Here is a 27,332-nt window from a genome sequence, read left to right on the forward strand (position 1 = left end):
ACACGTTGATTTGGGTCACAAAAGCCAATCTACTGGTGATGAAGGGTTACACAAAACATTAGGTCCCAGGGTGTTGGTCTAGACTGTAGGAAAAAAGAACTATTTGTCTTTTCAAACAGCAAAGAGTCCACTGGGCATGATGGTGCAAGCCTGTAATCCCAGCACTCGAGAGGCTGCAGCAGGAGGATCGCCATGAGTTTGAGACCAACCCGGGCTATGTAGTGAGTTCAAAGCCAGCCTGTGTAACATAGCAAGACCCTGCCTCAAAAACAAAACAACAAAAAAAACCCCCAAATAACAAAGAGTAAAAGACGTGTTATCTTTCATATCTACCCTTCACAAGACGGAGAGTAAGGAGTAAAAACACCGTTACTAAACAGATACTTGATGGGGTTCAAATAACGCACAGTAAACCTTTCTCAGGATCTAAGACTTACAAATATATATGAATTTGTTGCTTTCTGCCCCTCCAAAAGAGAAAAAAAAAAAAATCAGAGTGCCAGGTAAGGTAGCTCCGCAGAGTAAACCGGAACTGTGTACCATTAAATCCAAGTCTCCATGTGGCTGTGATCTGCTTGTGTTGTACACAGCAGCGTTGCTACAGTGCACGGGATGGTGTTGACCATTTAAAATTTTCATTGTTTCTTTATGCCTTCCTACTTTATTGAAATTTACTGTTAGTAGATTTCCCTTACGTCATAAATAAAATTGTCCATAATGGCCTGTTGTCCTAGTTCCTAGAGATGCAGTGTTAATGTTGCATGTGTATTTCCTTCCCATTGGCTGGGCCCTTCACGACTGCAGTGCCAGCTGGTGATTCAGAGAGAGGGCAGCAGCCTCAGGGGAGTAGAGTTAAACCTGTTGCTCATTACTGGGTGTGTGGCCCACGCCTGTGATCCTAGCACTGAGCCGAGGCAGGAGGATTGCTGGAGTTTGAGGCCAGGCTGAATTACACAGCAAGACCTGTCCCCCAAAATAAGAAAAACGAAAGAGAAAATGTGCCTCATAGGGGAAAGTTTAGAATGCTGAATGTGTTAAAACATTGATTGGTGCGTACATATATTACATGGCGTTTTATTAGTTGAAGACTTAGAGCATATTTATTTGGACCTAGCAGGAATGGAACTGTGTTGAGATCAGTGATGGAAATGATGGCTCTTCTTTTAACAGGTGTTTGTTTGCTTGTGGAAAGGCTGTAAAGTGTATAACACTCCCTCCACCAGCCAGAGTTGGTTACAGAGGCACATGCTGACGCACAGTGGGGACAAACCTTTCAAGGTAGGTGTTCGGGGGGCTTGTTCTCAAAGCTCCACTTAGGAGAACTTGTTGGTTTTGTCTTTCTAAAGATTTCTAAAAGAACTATTCTGACACTGCTCTGTAGGTGCTTGCACTTCAGAAATAGATGGAGGTGATTTAATCCATTTTTTTTTCAGCTTGGTGAACAGAAACAAGTGTGCTGTTAAGTGAGGGTCTTCAGACCTGGAGGTGGGCAGATTGTGACTTGAAGGCACGGCTGTCCGTTTCCTGCTGAAGCTTGTGGCCTGGTTATGCCTCCTCACTGTCAGGTTTCAGCATTATTAGCTGACATCACAGCATTCTATGAAATGAAGAAATTGTAGAACATTGAGAGATTTGATTTCACTCAGTTTAGGGGTCATGCTGCCGAGCTTGGTTATAAATCATTTTGTGGAATAGATGTGTTCTGGGAATAAAGAGCACGTTTCTGTAAAAATCGTGTTTTCCATCTACATTAAAAATTAAACACAATATTTTGGTTTCTGATTGTGGAAGGCATGCACAGATTAAAAGTTTGTATTTGAAGTTTAATAGTTGCTAAAGCCGTAATACCTACTGGAATGTAAGTGCTGCGCCAGAAGCTTCCCTTGGGTTTCATGGGAGAATGAGGTAATTCTTGTGGAGTTGCTTTTGGAGCTCACTTAATGTTTTTGAAAGGGCAACTGTAGCAAGTTCAGAAAATGACAGCAGTCTGCAGCGCAGGGCGGTGGGGCCGAGGCTGTCTTCGGGTTAGAGCCCTCGCGCTTTCTCCTTCCTGCACCCGGCTTCCCACCCGCACAACTACTGCTGTTGGTTCCTCTGCTTTTTCTCTGCAGTGAGAGGTGCATGCAGTGAACTGTACTCGGTGTTTTTTTTAATAAAATACGTTTTAAGGGACTTTTCCCCCTTTCTTTTTGGAGATGACGTGTTGCCATGTTCCCCAGACTGGGCTTGAACATGTGGTTGTTCTCTACAGTCGGCCAAATGCTGCGTTGCAGACGGCGCCACCGCTCCCTAGAACAGAGTGAAACACGTAGATATCTCACAAAGGTGACAGTGTCTGTGACCCTCTGCCGAGTTTCTCCCATTATGAGCATCTGACATTGTGGGGCTGGGACCTTGGTTTTGCTTTGTTTTGTTCCATTGGTGTTTCTGAGGCAGTCTTGCTATGTGCTCCATGCCAGCCTTGAACTTGCTGTGTCGCCCACACTGGCTTCAAGTCTGTGGTCTTCCTGCCTCAGTCTCTGCCTGGGCTTCCCACTGAGCTGTGTAGAATCTCTCCTCCCTGCTCGCTTTTAAAAATATTTTGAGACAGGGATCTCACTGAGCTGCACAGGCTGGGCTCGAACTACTGATCATCCTGCTTCAGCCTCCCAAATGCTGGGATTACAGGCATTTGCCACCACTCCTGCCTGCAGGCTGGTCTTGAATTTGCCCTGATTCTCTTGTCTCAGCCTTCTGAGTGCTGGGATTCCAGGCGTGCAGGACTGCACCTGGCAGAGGAATTACCTCCTCAGCTTCCTACCTCAGATGGAGCTGCAGGGCCGGGGCTGTAGCTCAGTGGGAGCAGGCTTACGTAGCGCCTGTGAGGGCCTGGACTTGATACGCTGTGCTACACACACAAACAAGGCACCCACACACGGCCGGTAATACTGCCGACCTGGAGAGTTGTCCTGCACTGTGTGTTCAATAAATACACTATTTTTGGTACCATAAAAGAGTAATTTACATTCTGGTGTGTATTTCCATAATTTATAAGGCAGCCTACTATGGCTAGTTCATTATGATGTTTAGACTGACTTCAAACCCTGTTCAAATGGTTTTTTTCCCCAGCCCCTCTTAGAAGCAGAAGATTCCCATGGAGAAGGAAAGAAGGTTTTTTTTTTTTTTTTTGCTGCTGAGCGTTAAACCCAGGGTCTTTGCTCTGAGCTTCAGCCTAAGCCCTTTCTCTTGAGGCAGGGTCTCATTAATTGTCTAGACTGTGTTTGGCTCACACTTGTACTGCTTCCTCATCTCAGCAGTGCTAGGATTACAGGTGTGTGCCACTTTGTCCAGCAGGAATCTTACCTTTAAAGAAAAATATGTGCTGGGGTGGTGACACACGCCTGTAGTCCCAGTACTTGGCAGGCTGAGGCAGGGGGATCACTGGGCGCTCGAGGCCAGCCTGATCTACCTAGCAAGACCTTCTCTCAGAAAAATAAAAGGGTTTTCTTCCTTTTTTTCTTTTACTCTTTTGGTAGTCCTGGGAATTTGACCCAGGTCTTGCCCATGAGTTCTAACCACTGGTCCGTATCTCTAGCCCTTTTAAAATTTATAGTGAGTATCTGATTACAGATGTCTACCACTGCACCTGGCTCCAAAAAAGATTCTAGGGACTGGGGATTTTGCTCAGTGGCACAGCGCCTGCCTGGCAAGCACAGTGTCCTGAGTTCGATTCCTGGTACCGGAAGAAAAACAAAGAAACAAACAATCAAAAACATTCTAAAGCGGGGCATGCTGGTGCGTAATACCTCTAACTCCAGCATTTGGGGAGGCTGAGAAATAAGTATGGGTAGTAACTTAGCAGCCTCGCAGTATCCTATCTCAAAATAAAGAGCACTTTTTTTTTTTTTAAATTTTAAAGAGTAAAAGAGGGATAACACAATAATGGGGGGGGGCTTACCAAATTACAGAGTGGTAGGAAATTATCAGTGGCTATTGTTTTACATATTGTTATCTACAAGACACTTTCTCAGGAAAACAAATAGATAATAGTGAGTTACAAAAGTGGTAAGAGATTATCAATGGTTGTTGTACTATACTTTGGTATCTTCAAAGTGGCTTCTAAAGAAAATAAATAGAGCTATACATGAGTGACCTATTGAATAATCATTAACTATTCTCAATGGTTGTTGTAGGAAACACATAATGATAGACATGCATCCATTTATGAAACAGGATAGGAACAATATAAACATTATAGAGTTATGGGTAGATTTGTAGGAAAATACCAATGGCTGCTGTAATACGTGGTGGTATCTTCAAAGTGGTTTCTCAGGAAGACAGAGATACGCAAGAAGGATCTAACAAGTAGTTACAGCCTAAGGGTTGTCTAAAATAGCATATTACCTCCTCACCAGTGACTCCTGTCACTGAGGTATGATGGTTGGAAGGAAGGCCAGGATTGAAAAGAAGGACCGAGAGACTTGCATCTGTGTCTGGCAACAGGCTGTTTTCTTGTTCCTCCATAGTCATGATTACCCAGGGCCCCTCCATGGAGATGACGGTCTGGCCAGAGGGAGAAGGCACAGTATGCCCCGGGCCCTCTCACTCCTGTTGGACTAACTGGTAGGGTGGGGCTGAGCTCCGCTTCCGAGGGCAGACTGATCTCCAGTGGTCACCAGTAAAGAGCCCTTTTAACAAGTGGCTGGTGGCTTAGCTCAGTGGGAAGGTCCCGAGTGCTTTAGTACTGTTTTTAAAAAAACCAAAAATCAGTAAACAGAAATAACAAGAAAGTTCTAAGGGAAATGTGTTAATGTATTGTTTTGTGAATCACAGAAATTGCTATTAATTTCAGTATTTTAATTGATTAGTATGTTGTGCATATTACTGGGGTTTAGTATTGTCCATATTACTGGGGTTTAGTAAGCAGTAAAGGTGTACACAAGAAGTGATGAGGTGATGTTTGAATTGACCTTTTATTTTGGACACTACGTAAAGTGTCTAAAAAGTACATGTACATGTTTAGGAATTTAATGATTTACTTTATATGAAGATTGAAAGAATATACTGAAAAAATATTTTCACTAAAGCAAGATTTTCTAATATCTCTTTCCTGCCCTCCATACTTTCCCCCCCATCTTACTCTGATTTCTGTCATTTTCCCTTAGTTGTGTGAACTGCGTCAGGCTTTTTTTTACTCGGTAAATTATTAGTTATTAGATGAATCCAGGTAGGTCTGTGCACAGTCTCTTTCTGTGTTGCTATGCAGTGTTCCATAGTGAGGGTAAGCCACAGTTGGTCTTTTTGTTGGTGGTGGTTTGCATTGCTTCCAGGCTTTGGCTGCGATTAATCACAGTGAACGTCCCCCAGTCTGTCCTGGCAGTGCTCCTGTGTGTTTGTCCTTGGCTGTATGACAACACGTCATTGTATTAGCAGCCCTTTTAATTTTGGCCATTGTGGCTGATGAGCAGTGATGTCTCACTGTGGATATGATTTTTATTTCTCCGATGAGTAATATTGAATTCAATTCTGTGATTTTCTTTTTGTGCTTTTTTTGAGGCAAGGTCCTGCTGTGTAGTCCAGGCTGACCTTGAATTCACTATCTAGCCCAGGCTGGTCTTGAACTTGCAGTGATCCTTCTACCTCAGTTGAGTACTTTATTTTTTTTAGTTGAGTACATGTTTATGTGCTATAGTTACCTGAATATTCTTCTTTAAGGAAAAGGCCTATTTAAATCTGGCTTTTTTTTTTTGGTCTTTTTAAGACAGAGTCTCTCTATGCAGTTCAGGCTGACCTTGAGCTCACTTTGTAGCCCAGGCTGGTCTTGAATTTTCAAGGATCCTCCTGCCTCAGCCTCTTGAGTGCTGGGATTACAGGAGTGCGCCACCATGCCTGGCTCTATTCTGGCTGTTTTTTAATTGGATTTTTAAAAAAATTATTGAGTCATAGAAATTCTTCATCTGTTTTAAGTGTAACTCCCTTGTCGGACACTGTCTTTGGTTATCCTTTCTCTCTTTTCTAATAGTGCTTTATCTTGTGGAGTGTTATATGTGTGTACACACACACACACACACACACACACACACACACTTGCAGTGCAATGCACACACAGTGCAATTTAACATTTACACGGTCATGCAATCAGTATTTCTGTCCAACCACAGAAAGTACATGTGCTTTCAAGAGAGAAAAGAAAGCATAAAAAAAGGGAGTACACTATTTAGGGAGTAGAATGTAGTTTCTTATATGTGATACTTTATGGTGGCAATTTTATTTATTTATTTATTTATTTTGGTTATTCTCCGGTACCAGGAACCGAACTCATGACCTTGCGCTTGCCAGGCAGGCGCTTTTGCCGCTGAGCTAAATCCCCAGCCCCTATGGTGGCAATTTTAAATACCTGTCTTTGTGATACTAGGGATTGAACCCAGGACCAGGTGTGCTAGATAAGCACTCTGCCACAGAGCTGCATCCCAGCACTTTGTGTTTTGAGACAGGGTCTTGCTGAGTTGCCTGATGTGGCGTCTAGTTTGAAATCTTTCTGCCTCAGCCTGCCAGGTAGCTCAGACGGAATTGTCTTCCCCCAGGTCCTGCTGAGGTCCAGTATTTCTGACTAGGGAGCTTGAGCCGTCTAGAATTGTGTAGTGAGTCAAGTGATGTGGGGGAAGTACTTCAAAGAATCCACAACTAGAATCTCATCTCACTAAAAAGCTTTTTGCACATCAAAAGAAATAATCAACAGTGAAAACAAAGCCTACAGAATGGGAAGAAATTTTAGCCAACTGTCCCTCAAAGAACTTCTGTCTAGAACATATAAAGAATTTAAAAAAAATCAGGCCCCTGAGATTCAAAGACCCAATCCAAAAATAGGCATCTGAGATGAATACACACTTCTCAGATGAAGAAATATAAATGGTAAATAAATATATGAAAAAATGTTCAGTATCATTGGTCATTTGAGAAATGCCAATTAAAACAATACTGAGATTCCATTTCACCTCAGAAAAAATGGCTATCATCAAAAAAATCAACCAGTAACAAATGCTGGCGGGGCTGTGGGGGAAAAAGGAACCCTTCTCCACTGTTGGTGGGAGTGTAGACTGGTGCAAGTACTGTGGAAATGAATGTGGAGGTTCCTCAAAAAAACTAGGATTGGAGGTCCCATTTGAACCAACTATTCCCCTCCTGGGTATTTTTCCAGAAGAACTGAAAACATCGTACCACAGTGATACATGTTTATAGCAGCTCAGTTTGTCATAGCTAAATCTTAGAAACAATCCAAATGCCCATCAATCGAGGAGTGGATAAAAAAGATGTAGTATTTTTATACAGTGGAATTCTACTCAGCTATAAAGAAAGATAAACTCGAGGATTTTATAGGTCAGTGGATGCAAGCAGAGACCATACTCATAAGTGAAATAAATCAGACTCCTGTGTAAACATTGTATTGTCTTCCTACTATAAGAAACTGAATAAGTAAGATCCAGAGTGCACAGTAGATATTGTGAAAGGGAAAGGAACTATTCAAACGAAAGAACAACTGAGATGAGGGAAGGAAAAAAAAAAAACATAGACAAGATACCTGAGATAACTATAGTACTAATTTCTGTTAGTTCCTTGAAAGGAACAGTTAGTGCTTATGTTCGATCAGTTTTGCATGCCTATATCTTGTAAGCAACTACTTTGAAGATAACAGTATGCAGTATAATAACTATTGTTAATTTCCTAGTAACTTGTTAAAAAAAATTCCTACTGTGTTAATTTTTTTTTTTTTTATGCTGGGAATGGAACTCACGACCTTCTGCTTGCCAGGCAGGCGCTGTGCTGCTGAGCTGTATCTCCGGCCCTATTGTGTTAAATTCTGTATCATTGTTTTTATTGTTTTTTCTTCTTCCTCTTTAAAAAAATGAATTGGGAATAAAGACGATGATGGTCAGTAGTCAGGGCTGGATGGCGTTCCTTGTACCTTGCATGTTACGTTACCTATTCTGACTGAACTAACCCTTACATTCTTCGAGTTAATAATTGTTGCTTTCATTTTGAAGATGTGGAAACTGAGACAGGAAAAGTTCTTGTTATTTTTTTTAATAGTCATTGACAGCCAGTAACAAGTTCAGGCTTTCAGAGGAGTACTGTGTGTGGGTCTGTGTCCTTGACTGCTTACTGTATTGTGCCTCTCAGTAACTTACACTGCAGGACACTTCCAGTGCAGTAAGTGTATTGTGTTTTGTCCTTGATTTACTATCTGTTCTTACGTTGGTTAGGCTCCTACTGTGATTCATCTGAGAACTTTTTCTTGTGTTTCTTTGCTGTTAGGTTTATGATACACCTGGAGCTTTCCTGAAAGCATTGTTTTCCTCCTATCTTAGAAAATTGTATAGTTGCTGCGTTGTTGGGTGCTTTGTGTATGAGATAAATGATAAAGTCTTGCTGAGGAAGTCTGAAAAATGTGCATGGTCTTTACTGAAAACACCTGAGGTTGAAGGAAGGGGGAAGGAAGGTGTTGGGTGGTGTGGCGGGCCTCGTGCCTCGGAGTTGAGCCGGGAGCCTTTTCCTTAACCTCTGGCCGGCTCTTGCTGTTCTTCCTCCACCCTGTCACATAGATGTAGCTGTGTTGTAAAAGTAACACTTACTAAAAATTGATATTAAAATCATAAGAAAAGTAGCTATAATCTGTCTATGGAGAGCTGTTGTTCAGTATTGTATGCCTTAGTTACTGACATGAGTTTATATACCTTAAAGAAATGTGTGGGATCATTTTGCACATATGTGTAGTCTAGTTCATTTCTATCTTGGATGTCATTTCATGTTGTTTATTTACCAATTTATGTTGTTTATTTGCCTGATTTACCACATACAGTTTTCATGGTACCTTGGCTTGCCCCATCTTTCCAGGAGTTAAGGAGAAGTTTCCCGGCTCAGCTCTGAGGCCCGCCGCACCACTAGTTGACGCTAGCACTACTGTTTTTGAAGAGTATATAGCGTTTACTGTGTGTGTATTATGTCCCTCAGCTGAGGCTGCCTTAGTAGCGAGTCAGCTCAGGTTCCAGTTGTGCGTTTTTGTGTCATGTCAAGGCGCCAGTGACAGTTGGTGCCATTGCAGATGAGATCACTTGGCTCGGGTTGGCTGCGTGGCTCGGGTTGGCTGCGTGGCTCGGGTTGGCTGCGTGGCTCGGGTTGGCTGCGGACTCCCTGCTTGAATCTGCTGTCGGTGTGGCCCATGGTGTCCGGCAGTTCGGACTCACGTAGCTGCTGTCCCTATCAGAGCAGTGCTGGTGCCCGCTGCTGGCTCCTGCCTCAGAGTCACGAGCGCCTGCCTAGCATGAGTGGGGCCCTAGCACACAGGAAAAGGCAGAACTATTACTGTTGCTAAGATGATTACAAGTTTTTTGGGGGAGGGGTTTTTGATGACTTTTTTGGCAGTGGGGAGGAGAGAAGCTCTTGCCAAGCAGTCCATCAGGGTTGGCTTTCCATCCATTTCCATGTAGCCCATGCTGGCCTCAAAACTCGCAACAACTCTCCTGCCTCAGCTTCCCGAGTGCTGGGATTACCGGTGTGCACTGCCACGGCTGGCTGTTGCTGTTTGTTGAGACAAGGTCTTGCTTATGTGATGTGCGTTGGCCTTGAACCCACTGTGTACCCAAGATGGACTTGAATTCACAGTCCTCCCCCTGCCTCAGACTCCTGAGTGCCAGGATTCTAGGTGTGCACCACACCAACCAGGCAGACTCTTTTAGATTTAAGAAGTTTGTTTGTCCGTGTAGCTGATTACAGGTGTATGTCGCCATGTCTGGCAGATGTGACTGAGTTTTGGCAAAAGCAGTAAGGGATGGTCTTTTTCAGTGATCTCACAGAGGAACAGGGTCTTCTAAAAGGCCCAGGGCTGGCCTCTAACCTGTGATCTTCTTGCCTCAGTGTCCCAAGTAGCTGGGGTTACAGGTGATTTTGGCTTTTATTAGTTACTTGGGGTTAAGCTTTTTCACACTGACTGGAATTAACCCTTGCAAGGTTAGAAAAATTTTACTTTTGTAATGTGTATAGTATGTTTGGGCTGGCACTGTAACTCAGAGGTAAAGTGCTTGCCTGGATTTAATTACCAGCACAGAACAAACAAAGAATCCAAATAATAATACAAGACTGTGTGAGCCTGTTCCGTAGATGGATGTGTAGCTCAGTGCGCCCTGATTTAATCCCAGTGCTGCAAACAGACTGCAGAAAAAAATCCCAGCCAGTTACTGTCGTGTGGTACATTTTTTGACCTTCCTGCTCTGTTTCATTGACGGACGCCTGTCCTTTGGTGACTGCCGCACTGTCCTCATTACTGTGTCTGTAAGTCAGTACTATGAGTCCCACGGGCCTGGTGTTCTTTGGCATCATGTTGTTATAGGTCTGTTGCAAAATAATGCACTTCAGAATTAAACATTATGTAAGTTTTACTTGAGTAAGTACTGCGACAAATTAAATGAAGTAAAATTTAAAAATTCAGTTTCTCAGTTATCCTGGCCATAAAGTGTTAAACGGCAGTACTTGGGTAGGCTTCTGTAGCAGACAGTATGGTTTTCCCGCAGCATGGTAATCTACAGAAGGCGGCAGCCTTAGAAAGCATTGTTCTAGCCGGCACGGTCGTTCTTGCCCGTGTCCCCAGCACTCTGGCAGACTGAGGCAGGAGGGTTTCAAGTTCAAGTCCAGGCATCTCAGTTTAGCACCTCAGTGAGGCAGTCTCAAAATAAAAGAGAAGGTTGCCAGTGGAGCTCAGTGCGGAGGTCCTGGGTTCAGTCCCCTCTATAGACAAATGGAAATACAGGTTGAACTACATGGGACTAATGTGCCAGGTATGTTGGGTGTTGAATACCACACCTGACGTACTTGGATTTTGGCTTCTAAGTCACAAGCTGAATTACTAATACAAAAGTCAATACCTGTGGATTTTGCTGCTTGGGGATCATTTTGGGAAATGTTTTGATTGTGCAGAGTCATCTATTAGAGATGTACACCACTGACTAGAAATCAGGTATTGGACAGTAGCTGATTTCTGTAGTGTTTTCATGGTACCTGAATGTTCTACATTTGCTGTTGGAATAGTGGGTCATCCAGATTGAGTACTTGACCACACCCCCTTGTGTGCAGTAGTCGGGACTGAACCCAGGCCTCTTGCCTGTCTGAACTATATCTCTAGCCTTTTCATTTTCTTGTTTTGATACAGGGTCTCACTAAAAGTACCCAGGCTGGGCCTGAACTTGTGCTCCTCCTGCCTTGGTCTTCAGAGGAGCCTGGATTCACAGGTGTGCACCACTGGCCTTAGCTAACCGTTTGAGGTCTTCAGCCTTGGAAGTACAAATGGTTAATGAGACAGTGTTTAATGGAATTTATAGCAGGCTGCAGAAAACCAGCGCTGGGGCTGAGCGTGGTGGTGCACACCTGTAACCCTAGCACCCTTGGAGGTTGAAGCAGGACAGGACAATCATAAGTTCAAGTCCCACCTGTGCAGTTTAGCAAGCCCCTGTCTTAAAGCACAAAATAAAAAGTGCTGGGGATACACCTCAGTGTGCAGGGGCCCGGGGCAGTTCAGTCCCCATGCCGCGCACACGGCCAGTACTGAGCACATCTTCTATAGTAGTTTAACAAATTCATGAGAAAATCCTTCCTTCTTACCTATTGAAATAGTGTAGAAGGATGGGGAGGCTGCTAAAGGTTTTGAAATAGCAATATGTATTTCTTAGGGTAAAAATATTTGTAAAATCTAGGAAGCCAAGTGGTAGGATATTTTTTTTTGTGGCGGGGGTTCTGTTTGAGACAGGGTCTTGCTATGCAGTTCAGGCTGGCCTTGAGCTCACTTTGTAGCCCAGGCTACTCTCAAACTTGTAGCAGTTCCCCTGCCTCAGTTTCCCGAGTGCTGGGATTACAGGCGTGTTCCACCATACCCTGCCAAGTAATAGGTTGTCAAAACTGTACTGCTCTGATTACAGGAGTGCTTAATTGAAAACCCAATCTTTCTGGTAAGAAAGTCCCCCTATTTTTGTCCTTGTATATAGTGGAAAAAGTAGTTAACTGGTGAGTAATGAAACTTGAGTTTTATTTTCCAGTTGTACCACTGGCAAACGTGTTACTTTGGACAACTCAATTTATTTATAAAGTGAACTGCTTTTCTGAAAGAAGTCCCTCAACATTTACTGTACAGAATTGGTTCTGTTGCACTACTGATTTTATGTTTGAAAGTACTGAATACTCACCCGAGTCCTGCTTGCGCCTTACCCCTGACGCCCTTTTGCTCTCTCCCTCACTGTCATGTAGTGTGTTGTTGGTGGCTGCAACGCCAGCTTTGCATCTCAGGGAGGGCTAGCCCGCCACGTACCCACGCACTTCAGTCAGCAGAACTCCTCAAAGGTTTCGAGCCAGCCAAAGGCCAAAGAAGAATCTCCTTCGAAAGCTGGGATGAACAAAAGGAGGAAGTTAAAGAACAAAAGACGACGCTCATTACGTAAGTGTTGCATTTGGAAAATCTGAATTAGGTTTTTATGTCTTGGCTTTCAGGCAAATCCAGTTTTTACTGTTCTTCAATTTGGCTTATCTGTTTGCATTCAAAGTCATCAACAGGTACTTGTCACTGTGAACACTCATTGATGTGTTTATAGAAGCTAAGGGAGTTGTATGTGATCTTAAACTCTGTAGAATTAGATTTGAGGGGCTACCAAAGTTCTAAGCCAAGGAAATTTGAAACACAGCAGTGTTGGCGTTTGTCGGAATATTTTGGGAAATCTGAGCATGTTAAAGGGAAATTTCAAGTGAAAGTTAAATAACTGATGGACTAAAGTGTAACATACACGTGTGATAAAGGGTTTTAATGGAGCCTGAGAATCAGTAGCCACAGTCACTTGTAACACATAGTACATGGGTCTGGGCCTGTTTACTAGGTCATGAGGTACAGTCTTGATGTTTAGGACAGAGAATAACTAGACAGTAGAGCTTGCAAATATTGGGAGCAGGAATTAACTTTTTAACCTCATAGCCTAGCATTTACCTGGTTCTCTGTGTCATCCACTAATACTGTATACCCTCAGGAAAGGAACGTGAATGAAGTTAGCAGGAAAGAGTCTTCTCTAAAGGTCAGCTGGAAAGAAATGGATCACACCTGCCTTAGTTACTGTTCTCCTTGCTGAGACGAAATGCCCAACACCAAACTTAAAGGAGGAAAGGCCAATTTATTTGCATTAGATTTGCCAGGCATGGTGGCGCACGCCTGTAATCCCAGCACTCAGGAGGCTGAGGCAGGAGGATTGTTGAGAGTTCGAGACCAGCCTGGGCTACAAAGTGAGCTCAAGGCCAGCCTGAACTGCATAGCGAGACCCTGTCTCAAAAAGACCAAAAACAAAATAAGACATTAGGTTTTATTGGTACATTTTAGATACACATAATGACCACATTCATCATAGAGAATTTGTACTTGTACGTGATTCAACTTGTTTCTGTTTTTTCCCCATTCTCCTACCCTCCCTTCGGCCCTTTCTCCTCTACCCACTTACAAAGCTTTGTTTCCGTGTTTTCCTTCTTTTCCCATTTTGATTTTACTTTTCCCTTCTAAAGGAGGAAAGATTATTGCAGCTCAGTTTGTGGAGGTTTCAGTCTGTAGTTGGCTGCTCCAAGGCAGGGAGGCAGGGCAGAGGGGCCTGGCAAGGAGAAAGAGCTCGTGGCAGGCAGAAGGCAGCAAAGGAGTGAAGTAGCAAAGAAGCCAAGCAGCAAGCTACAGGGAACAAGAAGTGACCCTGTCTTTTTTCATATGTGCAGGCGTCCTAATCTTAGGGCAAGTAGCACTTACACGCAGGGCGGGGCAGCCTTCATCCTAGTATTGCACTGTGATTCAACGCCAGATCACACCTGTTTTTGTTTTTTTGTGTTTGTTTTGAGACAAGGACTTAATACTAAGCTCACTGTATAGCCCAAACTAGCCTCGAACTCATGGCGATCCTCCTGCCTCAGCCTTCTGTGTGCTGGGATTATGGGATTATAGGTGTGCAGCCCCATGCCCAGCTCCACCATCATATATGATCCAGCACCACACACCCTAGATCCAGCCACCCTCCAAAAGCCCCACCTATGACTGCGTGAGGCTTTGGGGGGACGATGTAGATAAACGCCGTAACAGCACCATAACCTCTTCTCTTGGGATTTGATTGGAGTGTAGATGAGAATCCGGATGCTAATCCAGGGTACAAAGCTGGTCTCATTTATGTTTTAGATACCGCAGAGCTAGTGTGGACAAATGAACAAACTGCAAGTGAAAAATAAACTTTCCTGAAATGTCACATTTCTTAGGATGGACAGAAAGACATGTTTCCTTTTCATCCCAGTTGGCTGTTGAGTGAGGTTTAGAATCTATTTCCCTTTTGACCTTGTTTATAAAAGCTAATGTGGGGGCTGGGGATTTAGCTCAGCGGCAAAAGCGCCTGCCTGTCAAGCGCAAGGTGGTGAGTTCGGTTCCTGGTACCAGAGAAAAACCAAAAAAAAAAAGCTAATGTGCTGGTCATTTTACAGGAGTGTCAGTTTGAGTAGCTTGCACTTGTACATAGGAAGGTTGCTCAGTGTGTATTACAGGACTGAAAACCAATGGCAGAGCTCTCACCTCTGTCGTTGAAGCTATTAGAGCTTTGGCTTCAGTGTATGCGCAGTAATTTAGCTTGGCTTATCTGTTCACGTTCACTTGGCAGTGCTGACACGACTCGAGAACATAGGTGCAGGTCAATACCCAGTTCTTACTTAGAAGGGGAGTCTGTGCCTGCTGATGTATGTGTTCCTTCAGCCGCGGTGTCTCTCCGGTGCTCACTGAAGCAGTGACAGGGTGGGGTGTCAGGGCAGAGGGATGTGGGTGAGACCCCATGAGCGTAGCTGTTCCGCTGAGGGGTAGAGTACTCCCTCAGCGTCAGGCAGTCCAAGCCTTCCTGTGGGGAGCCACTGTTGGAGTAGTCTGGTAGCTGCAAACCACATGGCTTCGTATCACTTACCTGTTGCAGGGTACCTGAACATTGCTTGCTGGATATGGTGGCACACTCCTGTAACCCCAGCTGCTTAGGGGACCAGGGCACAAGGACAGCAAGTTTGAGGCCAACTTGGGCGACTTAGTGTGACCTTGTCTCAAAAATAAAGTGGCAAGGGCTGGGGCTGTAGTGTAGCTCAGCACCGCCTGTGTTCTGTTCCCAGTGCTGGGGAAAAAACCGTTTTGCTAGTCCCTTATGTAATTCAAGGTCATTTTTACTGAATTAGGGAAAAGTACATTATAAAGGAACTATCACATAAGTAATGTTGTGTTTGATAGTATTTAAACAATTTATTGTAGTTTTTTTTGATGTAGGGTCCTGCTGTATTGCCCAGGCTGGCCTTGAATTCAGCACCCTCTTACCTCCTCCTGAGTAACTAGGGTTACTGGCATGTGTGAATAGTATAGAATGCTTTTTCCTTATATTCCCAAGAATTTAACCATGAGCTGAAAATACTTAATGCATCTCTTAAGCATATTCTTTTACATAACCACATCACTATTTTTATACATAAAAATAGGAAAGGTGTCTCTTTTGTGATTTTAAGTTTTTGGTTTTGTATTTTATCAGTGGACACACAGCCTTTTTTTTTGGTACTAGGAATTGAACTCAGGACCTTGCACTTTCCAGGCTGGTGCTCTGCCCCTGAGCTATATCCCCAGCCCAACACAACAGACTTAACATAATGTAATATGTACATTGTACACAGGTGATACCAGCACATTATAAAGTAACTCCAGAAAATAGTTTAAAAAGGATGAAATGAAAAACAACCCTCCCCCCCATGCTTTGGAGACAGGGTCTTGCAATGTAGTTCAAGCTAGCCTTAAACTCACTATATAACCCCTACTGTTAGTCCCTACTGGCCTCACAGTGACTTTCTTGCCTCAGCCTCCCGAGTACTGGGATTGGAGGTGTGTGCCACCTCATCTGGCGGCTTTTTTTACCCTTAGGGGGAGCACAGTACATACCTGCTTTGGATAGTACTACTGTCTAATTTTTGTGTACACACTGGGGATTGAATATAGGGCACCGACCCTGTTGAATACGTACTCAGCCACTGAGACACAGAGACGTGTGCGATAGACAGACAGACAGACAGACAGACACACACACACACACACACACACACACACACACACACACGCTCTTCTTACAGTGGAGATTAATTACCCAACTAAGTTTGGATGCATAGACTCCAAGGTTAAATAACTTTTTTGGTGGGTGATACTGGGGATTGAACCCAGGACCTTTGCACAGCTACCTAACCCTGCTCCTCCCACCTTGGTGTCCCCTCCCCAGTACCTGGAATCGAACTCACGACCTTGCACTTGTCAGGCAGGCCCTGTGCCGCTGAACTAAATCCCCAGCCCCCCATCTTAGTGTTTTTTGTTTTGTTTTAAGTTTGAGTCAGGCTCTTGTCGAGTTGCCCTGGCTGGGGTCCAATTTGAGATCTTCGTGCCTCAGCCTCCCAGACGGTGGGGACTACAAGTGTGCGCAGCTTGCAGGCTCTTTTCCTTACTGTGAAATTAAACGACTCCCTGCAGCCACAGAAGAGAAGTTTGTTTCTCAGAACTGGGCAAAAGTATCAGTGTCCCCCTCCAAATTTCAAGTAATTTTTTTTTTTTTTTTGCCTTTTTGACACAGGGTCTCACCATGCAGTTCAGGCTGGCCTTGAGCTCACTTTGTAGCCCAGGCTGCTCTCGAACTCGCAGTCATCCTCCTGGTGCCGGGATTACAGGCATATGCCACCATGCCCGGCTAATTTTTCTTTCTGATTGCCTATTATGATTGCATTCTTAGGTTACAGATCGTGCTGGTTCCTTACTGGATAGTGCTTCGCTTGTTTGTCTTAAGGAAAATCCCAGTGACAAAGAGTTGTTTTGGTGTTTTCTTTTGAACATTAGCAAGTGAAGTTTTCCCTCACAAAAGCTTGGTGTATCAGGTGGGTGTCCTGACAACTCCACAAAGAGCCTTGGTAACATGTATGTAAAGCAGCGTCCATATAATTGGGAATATACTACCAGCACATCAAGCCCCCACCCCTTTGTTGTTGTTGTTAACAAAACTGAATTAGTGCCACAAATGTAAAATAACCCTGTGTTTATATAAAATCAGAAGATTAGACAAAGGTAAGAATAGCAGAATTTATAATAATAATTTAGGGGGATGAAGATAGAAATTAAAAGAAAACGTCATTGCCTATGTGATCACATAGTATTTCCTACTTTTTTTTTTTTTTTGTCTTTTTGAGACAGGGTCTTGCTGTGCAGTTGAGGCTGGCCTTGAGCTCACTTTGTAGCCCAGGCTGCTCTCGAACTCACAACGATCCTCCTGCCTCAGCCTCCTGAGTGCTGGGATTACAGGCGTGCGCCACCATGCCCGGCAGTATTTCCTACAGAATGTGAAAGTTTATTTTAAAACATCTTTCATGCATTTGTTGATGTAAACTGCTTTGAGATTTGCAAGACATTTTCACAAGCAGTTGTTTTAGTTAACTACAGAGCTATTCTATTTCCTTTTACAAATAGAAAAGGCTGCTAACATAGGTTAAACTGGTACACCTGGCCATATAGCTGCTAATTGGTGAAGCTGAATTTTGGTGTCCTAGATGTCCCTCAAGAAAGTACTGACAGGAGCCAAGCCTGGTGGTGCAGGCCTGTAATCCAGCTCCCTGGGAGACTGAGGCAGGAGTTCCAGCCCAGTGGGCAATTTAGTGTCTCAGACCCTGCTCCATTTTTTTTTTTTTTTTCTAGTACCGGGAATGGAACTTACAACTTCGCGCTTGCCAGGCAGGCGCTGTGCTGCTGAGCTAAATCCCCAGCCCCTGACCCTGCTCCAAAAAACCAAACAAAACCGGCTGGGGATGTAGTGCAGTGCAAAGCCGTGGTTTCAGTCCCCAGAACCTGGGGGCAGGGCGGAAGTGTTGATGGCGGGTTTGATCTTGGTGAAATACAGTTAAATGGTGTATTTGAACGGGTGCGGTGGCTGGTGACTGTAGTGCCTGCTGCACGGTAGGCTGAGGCGCCGGAGGTGTCTTGAACCCAGGAGTGTGAGAATGGCCTAGGCAACGCAGAGCCCATCTCAAGGGGAAAGTATTTGCAGTTTTCTTAAATGGTTAGAGTACGTGTTTTTAGTCAGGAAAATACTTGTCAAAAGCCTCAATAATACTACCAGGCTGTCACATTTGAAAACTGCTTGATTCCTTATTAAAAGAGCATGTGCATAGGGTTTTTGGTTGTTTTGTCCTGGGTGAGTTTGACCCCGGTGTCGTGCATAGATGGAGATGTTCACCACTTCGTTGAACGCGCAGAATGGGTGCTGAGGAGAGGTGCAGCAAATGATAAAATTTAAGAGAAAAAAGTAACTGCACTGTGGGATCGTGAGGTGTGAGGCCGAACCTCAGCAGTGAGGGCCAGAGGTAGCCCGTGATCACTCAGTTGGTATTAGGCTTTGGTACATCTGTATCTTCCCGATCAGAGTCCTCGTTTTGACAGCAAAAATGTTTTGCATTTAACTGGATCGGTGCTTGTTACTTACTTGTGTGCAGTTAGAGTTACAGTGTTGCTTGTGGTTTGTGGGAAACAGGGCTATCTGGCTGCTCTTCTAAATATTTCTTACCTTTTCTCTGTTGGCTTTGCAGCACGACCGCACGACTTCTTCGATGCACAAACACTGGACGCGATAAGACATCGAGCCATATGCTTTAACCTCTCGGCGCATATAGAAAGTTTAGGAAAGGGACACAGTGTTGTTTTTCATAGTACTGTGAGTATTCGTTTTTTGTTTAAAGTCATATATACAGATTTGCCAAAATGTATTTTGGTTTTACTGTCATGTTTCTAAATTATTCAAAAATCTTAAAATGTATTTTAAAAGATTTGCAAAATCTTTGCATATTTAAAAAATTACCTGTATTGCTGTTGATAAAGCAGATAGTTCCTATAATTGTGTATGTTTGAGTTTTGTGAGACAAGTCTTGCTTTTTCGCTTAGGCTGGCCTTGAACTCACTGTGTAGCCCAGGCTGGCCTCACATTCGTGGTGATCCCCCTATCTCAGTCTCCCAAGTGGTGGGGTTATAGGCTTGCCTGGTTCCCTATAATTCTTTTTGGGATTAGACTGAATATTTTAGCCCCTAGTTATTGCGGATTATTAGAATGGTAAATCATAGAGTGCTACTCTTGGTCTTTTTTCTTTTAAGTAGAGTAAATATCTTTTCTGAGTTCTGGTTTTATTATTTGTATAATTAGAATATTAGAGATCTTTTAGATTGTTTGTACCCTGTAAGCTGTATGTACCTTATTCGCACACACATCTAGCTCATGTTAAATAAAAAATACCGCTGCCACAGTAAAGCTTCCTGAGGGAGTGGGTTCTAAATCAGCTTTATTCTGCTGGTGTGTCCCAGATGCCTAGATTGGTGGCTGACACACTGTGCACGTATGCAGTGTATTCGCTGAGTGAATTAGCTTTTCAACAACAGAAAGGTAAAAATACCAAATTTGAAAATGCAGTAAGTACAGTTTATGTTTTGGTTAGCTAGCAGCTAGCAGTTGTTTTTCTTTCATGTTCCTTGCCAGCCACTTTGATATCCAGTTTATTTTTATTTATTTTTTTGTTTTTTAGGTAGGTCTCACTGTGTAGTTAAGATTGGCCTGGAATTTACTGTGTAGACCAGGCTGGCCTCCTGCCTCCGCTTGCCAAGTCCTGGGATTACAGGCATGCACCACCATGCCCAGCTATCCAGTCACTTTTACATTGGTGTGGGTAAATCAGTAAAGATAAATTATAGACCAGGCTCTTGGCAATTTGAATTCCTGAAAAAAATAAGTATTTAGTTTTGATTATTGAAATGAAATATACCAAATGTGGGTTACTTTTATATTTTACATTTCAATCAAAATCATAAGAATTTAAATATCATAGTCATTAATGGTATTGATATCTTGTTAAATTTAAACCTCTTGTTAAATTTAAACCTCAGTCTTATAATAATATTGTGTTACGTTTTTACTTCTCATGTATATATACTATTTTCCAATTATTTGGCTTTTCTGTTCTGACTACTTACTTTAATGCACATGCTCATTATGTTGGCTTCTTGCCTGTGTCACAAAATCCCTGACATAAACAACTCAGAGGAGGAGAGACGGGTGTTGGAGGTTTCAGTCCGCAGTCAGCTGGCCTCATTGCCAGGATCTGAGGGGAAGCAGAGCATCATGGGTGAAGGCGTGGTGGAGCAAGGCCCCCAGCTTTATGGCAGCCAGGAAAGAGGGTGAAAGAGCAGATAGGAAGGGACCAGGGACTAGATAACATCCCCAGGGCCACACCTCTGGACCCAGTCTTGTCCAGGTCCCACTTCCGGTTTCCATCCCCTCCCAAGAATACCCCCAGGTTATGTTTTTTTTATATTATTTATTTATTTATTTATTTATTTATTTATTTATTTAATTTTTTTGGTTTTTCTCCGGTACCGGGAACCGAACTCACGACCTTGCACTTGCCAGGCAGGCGCTTTTGCCGCTGAGCTAAATCCCCAGCCCACCCCCAGGTTATGATGAAGTGAGCTTTGTTGCTTGGTAGCCCCTGGAGCTCTGCCTCTGAACACATGAGCCCCGTGTGGACATTTTAGGTCTGTACTGTAATATTCACCTTCAGTGTTCTCCCTGTTACTTCTGAGTTTTCCTCTGTCATGCTTACTTTAGTTGCATGTGTGCCACCTACCTTCTGCCCTTTTTGAAAAAGCTGTGATCCCAGCACACAGGTCACCGAGGGAGAAGGGGTACGGTGAGTTCAAGGCCAGACTGCACTATATTAGTGAGACTCTGTTTCTAAAAACACAAGTAAAAAATAGTTAAGAAGTAAAAAGACCAAAGGACACTAGTAGTGTCTCTGTGGATTATCACTGTAAGAATGAAAATATTACTTAGCTACTTGCTAAAGAAAAGATCTGTTAGTATTTCATGTTTATATGATAGAATCTCAGTCTAGATTAGAGTGGACTCTAGGAAATGTAATTTACTGGGATCTGTTCAGACTGAGGGAGCTGAGAAGGTCACCCACAGTGGATTGTGTTCACGGACTCAGGTAAATGGCAGCAAGCTTGACCTAAGGCAGGATACGCGACATGCGTTGTGTAAAATTCTGGGTGCTTTGTCACCGTACCATGACTGTCGCTCCCTAACTCAAGTTTTTCAGGTGTTGAAACTAGAGACTAGCAACGCTGCGTGCTTTCTAGCGCGATACAGCATGGTTGTGTGTTATCATTGCGTGGGCTGTGGGCTTGTTCCAGCCCGTTCGTGGGTTCCAGAGGGAGAGCCTGTGGTGTTGAGAGTAAACGTGCAGTGCTAGTGGGAGGCAGGAAGCCGAGCCGTGTGGAGCAGCACCGTGAGCTCTGGGCAGGGCTGTAAGTAGAGGCACAGGTGTGGGTGCTGGGAGCCAGGCAAGGCTGTGAGAGCACGAAGGACTGAAGACGTGGAACGACAGGCGAGAAGATGGGGGATGGGGTCCCCAGGAAGGGGTTTGTCTCAGTCTGTAAGACAGGAGGGGAGCGTGTGTGACTTTGAAATTGGTGCACAATGCGTAACGTTCTTCCAGAGAGCATAGAAAGTGCAGTTTGGTGGGTAGGTTGGGAGCGTGGGAGGGGACACACGAGTGCTGGGAGGAAAGAATGAAGGGCTCGGGTTTTGCTGGGCTTGGAGGTGGGGAGCTTGCCTAACAGCGAGAGCTGGCTCCTGCTGGAAGCTCGTGAGCGTAGGTTGGTGACGTGTGGGCCCGAGTCCGTCTTTACCGGTTTTGTTTCCTTGCGGCAGGGATGGAAGGCAAGGCTTTGTGCATTGCTGGCTCATGCTCTACCACTGAGCTGCGTCCCCCGCCCGCAGAAACCTTTCTTTAAAACAAGCCAGTGAAGTGCGGCCACGAAGCCCACAGTGGGACGAGGGGGCTGATTTGTTCATTGGCTTAATTAAGTACTGAGGACTCGTGTGGATCAGGTGCTGTGCTCAGGATACCCATCGGGGAACAGAATAGGTTCGTAAAACACCTCTTGCTCTTTGTACCTCCTCAAAAGAATGAAGCTGCACTCTGGAGGAAGAGGTGTGATGGACATGATAAACAGTGAGATTATAAACAAGTGATGAGTGTTTTAGCCAGAGGGGGAATCAAACAAAATACCTGGGGCTGGAAACAAACGTGCCAGGTCCGTTTAAACAGAGCGGGGAGGAGCTGTGTGTCTCTGGAGAGTGTGAGAGTGGGAGGCGCCGTAGGGAAGCGAGCCTCCCTGGGTGGAGAGCCCAGGCTCTGCCCCGCGTGGCGTGGGAGGCCACTGAGGCAGTACAGTAGGCACCGTCTAGTGCAGGCTTTTGGAGAGTAATTATTGAGGTGCAGTTGATAAGAAACTGCTCCCCTTTAAAGTTACAGCTCTCTGAATTTTGACAGTGGCACTCACCTGTGGAAGCACTTCGAAAGTTAAGATGCTGAAAATTCCCATCACTTGCAGGTTTTCTGGTGCAGCTTTCCAGTTCTTCCCTGCCTCTGCCTCCTGCCCTAGAGAGCCTGCTGGTGTTTTTCCGCTTTCACAGGCATTAATTAATGTGTCACTTTGTTTCTTCCTTGAGAGCGATTGATTGTAGGAGGTCGCGAGTGGGGACAGGGAGAGGCGTCTGCTCAGCCTGCGGGGTGAGAATGCTCGGGGACTGGTCCAGGGCCTGCGGATCTTTCAGAGTTGGTACTGACGAGACTTGCAGGTGCCAGGTGTGAGAATGAGAGGAAGGGAGGACTCCACGGCCCTTCCTTTGGGCCGGGACAAGTAGTGACGGAATTGCTGAGTATAGACTGTGGGATGAGCAGGTTGAAGGTGATGTGGGAGTGAGGTCTCACCTGGACACGTGTCAGGTCTGTAGTCACACAGCGGTGTCAGGCAGACAGCGGATGGACCCACCGGGTTAGAGCTCAGAGGGAAGCACGCAGAGCTACAGATACATGGGAGTTTCAGCATGCCAGGGGTCCTTCTTTACAGATGCTGCCCGACACTAAGTGGAAATAGAGACGAGAAGGGTAAGGACTGAGGAGACGTTAGTGATGCAGGGGACGGTGGGTCTGATGAGATGGTGGTGTAGTCACGAACGCGCACCTCTGCCCTCAGGTGTGAGCCAGGCCCGCCTGCTCAGTTCCGGGGGTGACGGCAGGGTTACGATGGGGAGTGCAGCCTGGCTGGGAGGCCGTGTGCCTGACTTGTGTGACGCCCCGGGTTTCATCCCCAGCGCTGCAAAGGCAAGGACAAAAAAGAGGAAGTAGAAAGAACAATGGTGCCAGCTTGCCTGTGCTTCCACCAAGGCAGTCTTTTCGATAAAGTCCTTAGGTTCCTCGTGGGCGGAATGGAGGTGTCTCCCTGCTGCCCCTTAAAAAATACCAAGAAAATTGAAGGCACTAAAGACAGTGGCAAGGGGGAGATAGCTCAGTGGTAGGGCCCCTGCCTGGCAAGCGCGAGGTCGCGAGTTCGATTGCCAGTACCGCCTCCCTCTGCAAAAAGCGATACTATTAGTAATCTAGGAAGAAAATAAGAAAATTGCTTGGAGCTGGGCGTGGTGGCGTAAGCCTGTAATCCCAGGCTGAGGCAGGAGGATTGTTGTGAGTTTGAGGCCAGCCTGGGCTACATAGTGAGTTTAAGGCCAGCCTGAACTGCATAGCGGGACCCTGTCTCAAAAAGATGCACCCCCCCAAAAAAAAAATTGCTTGGGGTCAAAATAATGCGTGAAGATGGAAAGTTTTCCAGCCGTTGAAAGCGTGGGAGTACTTAGCAGTGTGCTTAGGCTGAGCATGGCCCATGCAAACCCTTAGGTGATCATGAAGAAGCAGAGGTGCCTTGACTGAGGGAGTCACAACGTAGTGTCATCTAGGAAAGAACTTTTTATGTGTACAGAAAAATGAAGAGATGATCCACAGTGAGCTAAAGCCGGAGCAAGTTCTTCTCCCCAGGTTGAAGCTGGGAAGGTTTTGGTAGAAGGTCTATATGTTAAATATATAGCTATATTTTTAAGAGGGATGGCACTGGGTATCAGCCCAGGGAGTACTGAACTGCAGCACAGACCTTTAAAAAGTATGATTCTTTTTTTTTTCTTTTTTGGTTTTTCTCCTGTACCGGGAACCGAACTCACTACCTTGCGCTTGCCAGGCAGGCGCTTTGCCGCTGAGGTAAATCCCCAGCCCCTAAAAAGTATGATTCTTAAAAAGATTTTGAGGTCTGGGGATATAGCTCAGCAGCACAATCGCCTGCCTGGCAAGCACAAGTGCCTGAGTTTGATTCCCGGTACCAAAAAAAAAAAAAAGATTTTGAGGCAAGGTCTCATTAAGTTTCCCACACTGGCTTTAAATGTCTCTCTCTCTCTCTCTCCCTCCCTCTCTCCCTCCCTCCCTCCCTGATCCCAAGTAGATGGGTTTTAGGTGCGTCCCCCACCACGTGGGGACAGGTCACTTCTGTTTGTTGTCGGAAATGTTCACTGCTAGTACTAAAGTTGTTTCCTTGTTACCAAAGTTAATTTTTTTAACCAGTGTTAATTTTTATAGGAAATTACCATAATGATAATGAAAACCCCCCTACTAGATTGCCTTGCCCGATTTTAATTTGTCTTACTTTTAAAATTGAAATATTTCCCTCTAGCCTTCTCCAGAAGAGGTCAGCAGAATCCTAGTTACTAGTTAGTTGACGTACTGTGCTCGAGTTGTTTTTCTGCCCTCTTTCATTGCAGTGGAATTTTGTTTTAGCACCTTCGGATCTGTCCTTAGGATTTTTATTTTAACTTATACTTGGTAAAAAATACTGAGATTGAGGTAACACATAACCTGCAGATTTTGTACTGTGGAAATTTTAACAGTATCACAATCTGGTAATTGATGTTATCTTTTTTGGGGGTGGGTAGGTGTGGGCATCAAACGCAGGGACACACACTTGTTAGACAAGCACTCTACCACTTAACCACATCCACAGCACTGTATTGTTTCTATTATACTCCCCGCCCCTTTTGTTTTGGTCTGTTCGTTTTTTGAGATGGGTCTCACTGTATAGTTAGTTCAGGCTGCCCCTGAACTTACTATGTAGCCCAGGCTGGCCTTGAACTTGTAGCAGTCCTCCTGCCTCAGCCTCCCAGTGCTGAGATTACAGGCATGCACTACCATGCCTGGCATCCCTTGTTTTTTTGAGACAGGGACTTGCTATGTAGTCAAGGCTGGCTTTGAACTCACTGTGTAGTCCAGGTTGGTGTCGAACTCGCTGTAGTAGTCATCCTGCCTCAGCCTCCCAAGTGCTGGGATTACAGGTGTGCACCCCTACGCCTTGCCATTATTATACTTCAGTTGTTTCTGTTCAGTTTTAGTCACCCCTTAAATTAGGTAGATTCCTTAAGATTAACACGTTCTTGCCACGTGACTGTCTCATCAGGCAGTTCCCTCCTGGATCAGACTGTCCCCTGCTGCTACTTTCCTGGGATTTTTTTCCTTTACGGTTTGTTCTCTGAAAATACTCCAGTCAAGGCTAGGGGTGTGGCTCAGTGAAAGGGTGCTTGCCTGTTGTGCATGAACCCCCAAGTTCAATCCCCAGCACTCAAAAAACAACAGCTTGTGCATTCTATGAGGGTGATAGGCACATAAAGCACTGATAGTATGATATACTGGGACGTAGAGTAAGCACGCCGCATTTTGGGGTGCACATGCTAGAGGTCCTTAATCCCTCATTGGGTTAGAAGACAAAGAAGTGGGAATACTTGCAGATATACATATATGTATGTGTATGTGTGTGTATACACACATATTTATATGATTGTGTATGAGTTTAGGTAGACTACACATTTCAGATAGGGTAGTGATGGGCAGGTGGGAGTAAAAATTAGTCAGTTTTATTTGACTTAACCAAACCTACAGTTGTTAAAGCAAGTAATTGAATGCAGCATGAGGCAGTTCTGGTGGTGCATGCCCGGACTCTGGGCTCCTCTGGAGGCTGAGCAGGAGGACCCCTGTGTGTGCCCAAGAATCCCAGGGCAGCTTAGGGAGAACCTGTCTCAGAAGCTAAACCCAAATGTATGTATTTGTGTGCATGTGCGGGTGTGTGATTTAGCAGTTCACTCTATATAGGGCCAGGGTGGTCCACTGGAACACAGATGATTAGTTGGAACCTTTGGTCATCTCTTGAATAAGCTGTACTTACACTGTATCTTCATAATCTAATAGGAAAAACACTGAGACAGCCGGATGTGTGGACGTTTAAGATGATTTTTATTCTGAATCTTTTCCTGCAGTTATACAGCACATTGTTTTTTGTTGTTGTTGTCTGTTTGAGACAGGGTTTCACTCTGCAGTTTAGGCTGGCCTTGAACTCACTTTGGAGCTGAGGCTGGCCTTGAACTCAGAGTGATCCTCCTGCTTCAGCCTCCCAAGTGCTGGCCACATATCCTTATGTTTTAGAAACTTGAGCAGTTCTTTGGAAAGCTGTGAATTTGTTTTCATAAAAGTCACCTCTGGCTTTATTATGGAAGAATTTATTTGATTCACTGTCATGTGCCCAGACCTAGAATGGTGCCTGGTCCGTGGGCGCTGTTTCCTCTGTAAAACTCTGCTGCTGGTGCACAGATAGTTTGTGGAGCGGCTTCTGCTGGTTGAGGAGTCAGTTGAGGTTTCTTTGTCTTGTTGTTTGGGACGCTGTCCTCAGGATGAGGCCGAAGGAGTTCAAGGCCGCGGAGGCAGAGCAGACACCATAAACAGTTGTACATCTAAGAATGGCCTTATCCTGAGTGATCCGGGGTTGAGTGAGACGCTCACCAGGAAAGCAGCACGGTTGAATTTGTGCTTTGGAGCAAGAACTCTGCTGCTGACTAGAGAGCAGCTGTGGGACCTTGAGGACGTCTGAAGATTGGAGACCGGAACTTGGCTTTTGGCAGCTTGGGTGGAAATGATACTAGATAGTGAGAAGTGTGGAACTGCCAGGTCAAGAACGTGCGCACGCACGCACGCACGCACGCATGCACCCAACCCCGGGTTACAAAGGCTCAGGTTTTCACAGTACCATGGAAGACTTGAAAGTACAAGCTTTTCCTGAACTCAGGTTTATTTCTTTAGACTTCCAAAAGTTGAGTGAACTCATTTTTTACTGAGAACTTCTGTGGGTGGTGTCCTATGGAAGATTCCTGTGCACAGTGGGTTTTAGTCTTGTGGGAAGGATAAGAGGGTTACCTGCTACAAAGCAGGAAAAGGTATTACGTTGAGGTAATACTGTGTCCAGGGTATGGATACTTACAAGTATTTAGGAAGGCCAGCGGTCCTTTTTAACAGTACATGAA

At 44.7% G+C, this 27,332-nt stretch overlaps 1 protein-coding gene across 1 annotated transcript in view; it reads left to right on the forward strand.

Annotated features, from left to right (window-relative positions):
* The window catches only part of Aebp2 (AE binding protein 2), a gene marked incomplete at its 5' end in the record, with an annotated part of 46,987 nt that overhangs the window by 10,976 nt on the left and 8,679 nt on the right, over positions 1-27,332 (forward strand). The window contains 3 exon segments of the mRNA XM_005379044.2: positions 1,171-1,278; positions 12,268-12,454; positions 18,649-18,773. Coding sequence (XP_005379101.2) covers positions 1,171-1,278; positions 12,268-12,454; positions 18,649-18,773 — 420 coding nt within the window.

Source organism: Chinchilla lanigera, unplaced genomic scaffold (genome assembly GCF_000276665.1).
Source record: "Chinchilla lanigera isolate Chin_1 unplaced genomic scaffold, ChiLan1.0 scaffold00012, whole genome shotgun sequence".
Taxonomy (NCBI): Eukaryota; Metazoa; Chordata; class Mammalia; order Rodentia; family Chinchillidae; genus Chinchilla; species Chinchilla lanigera.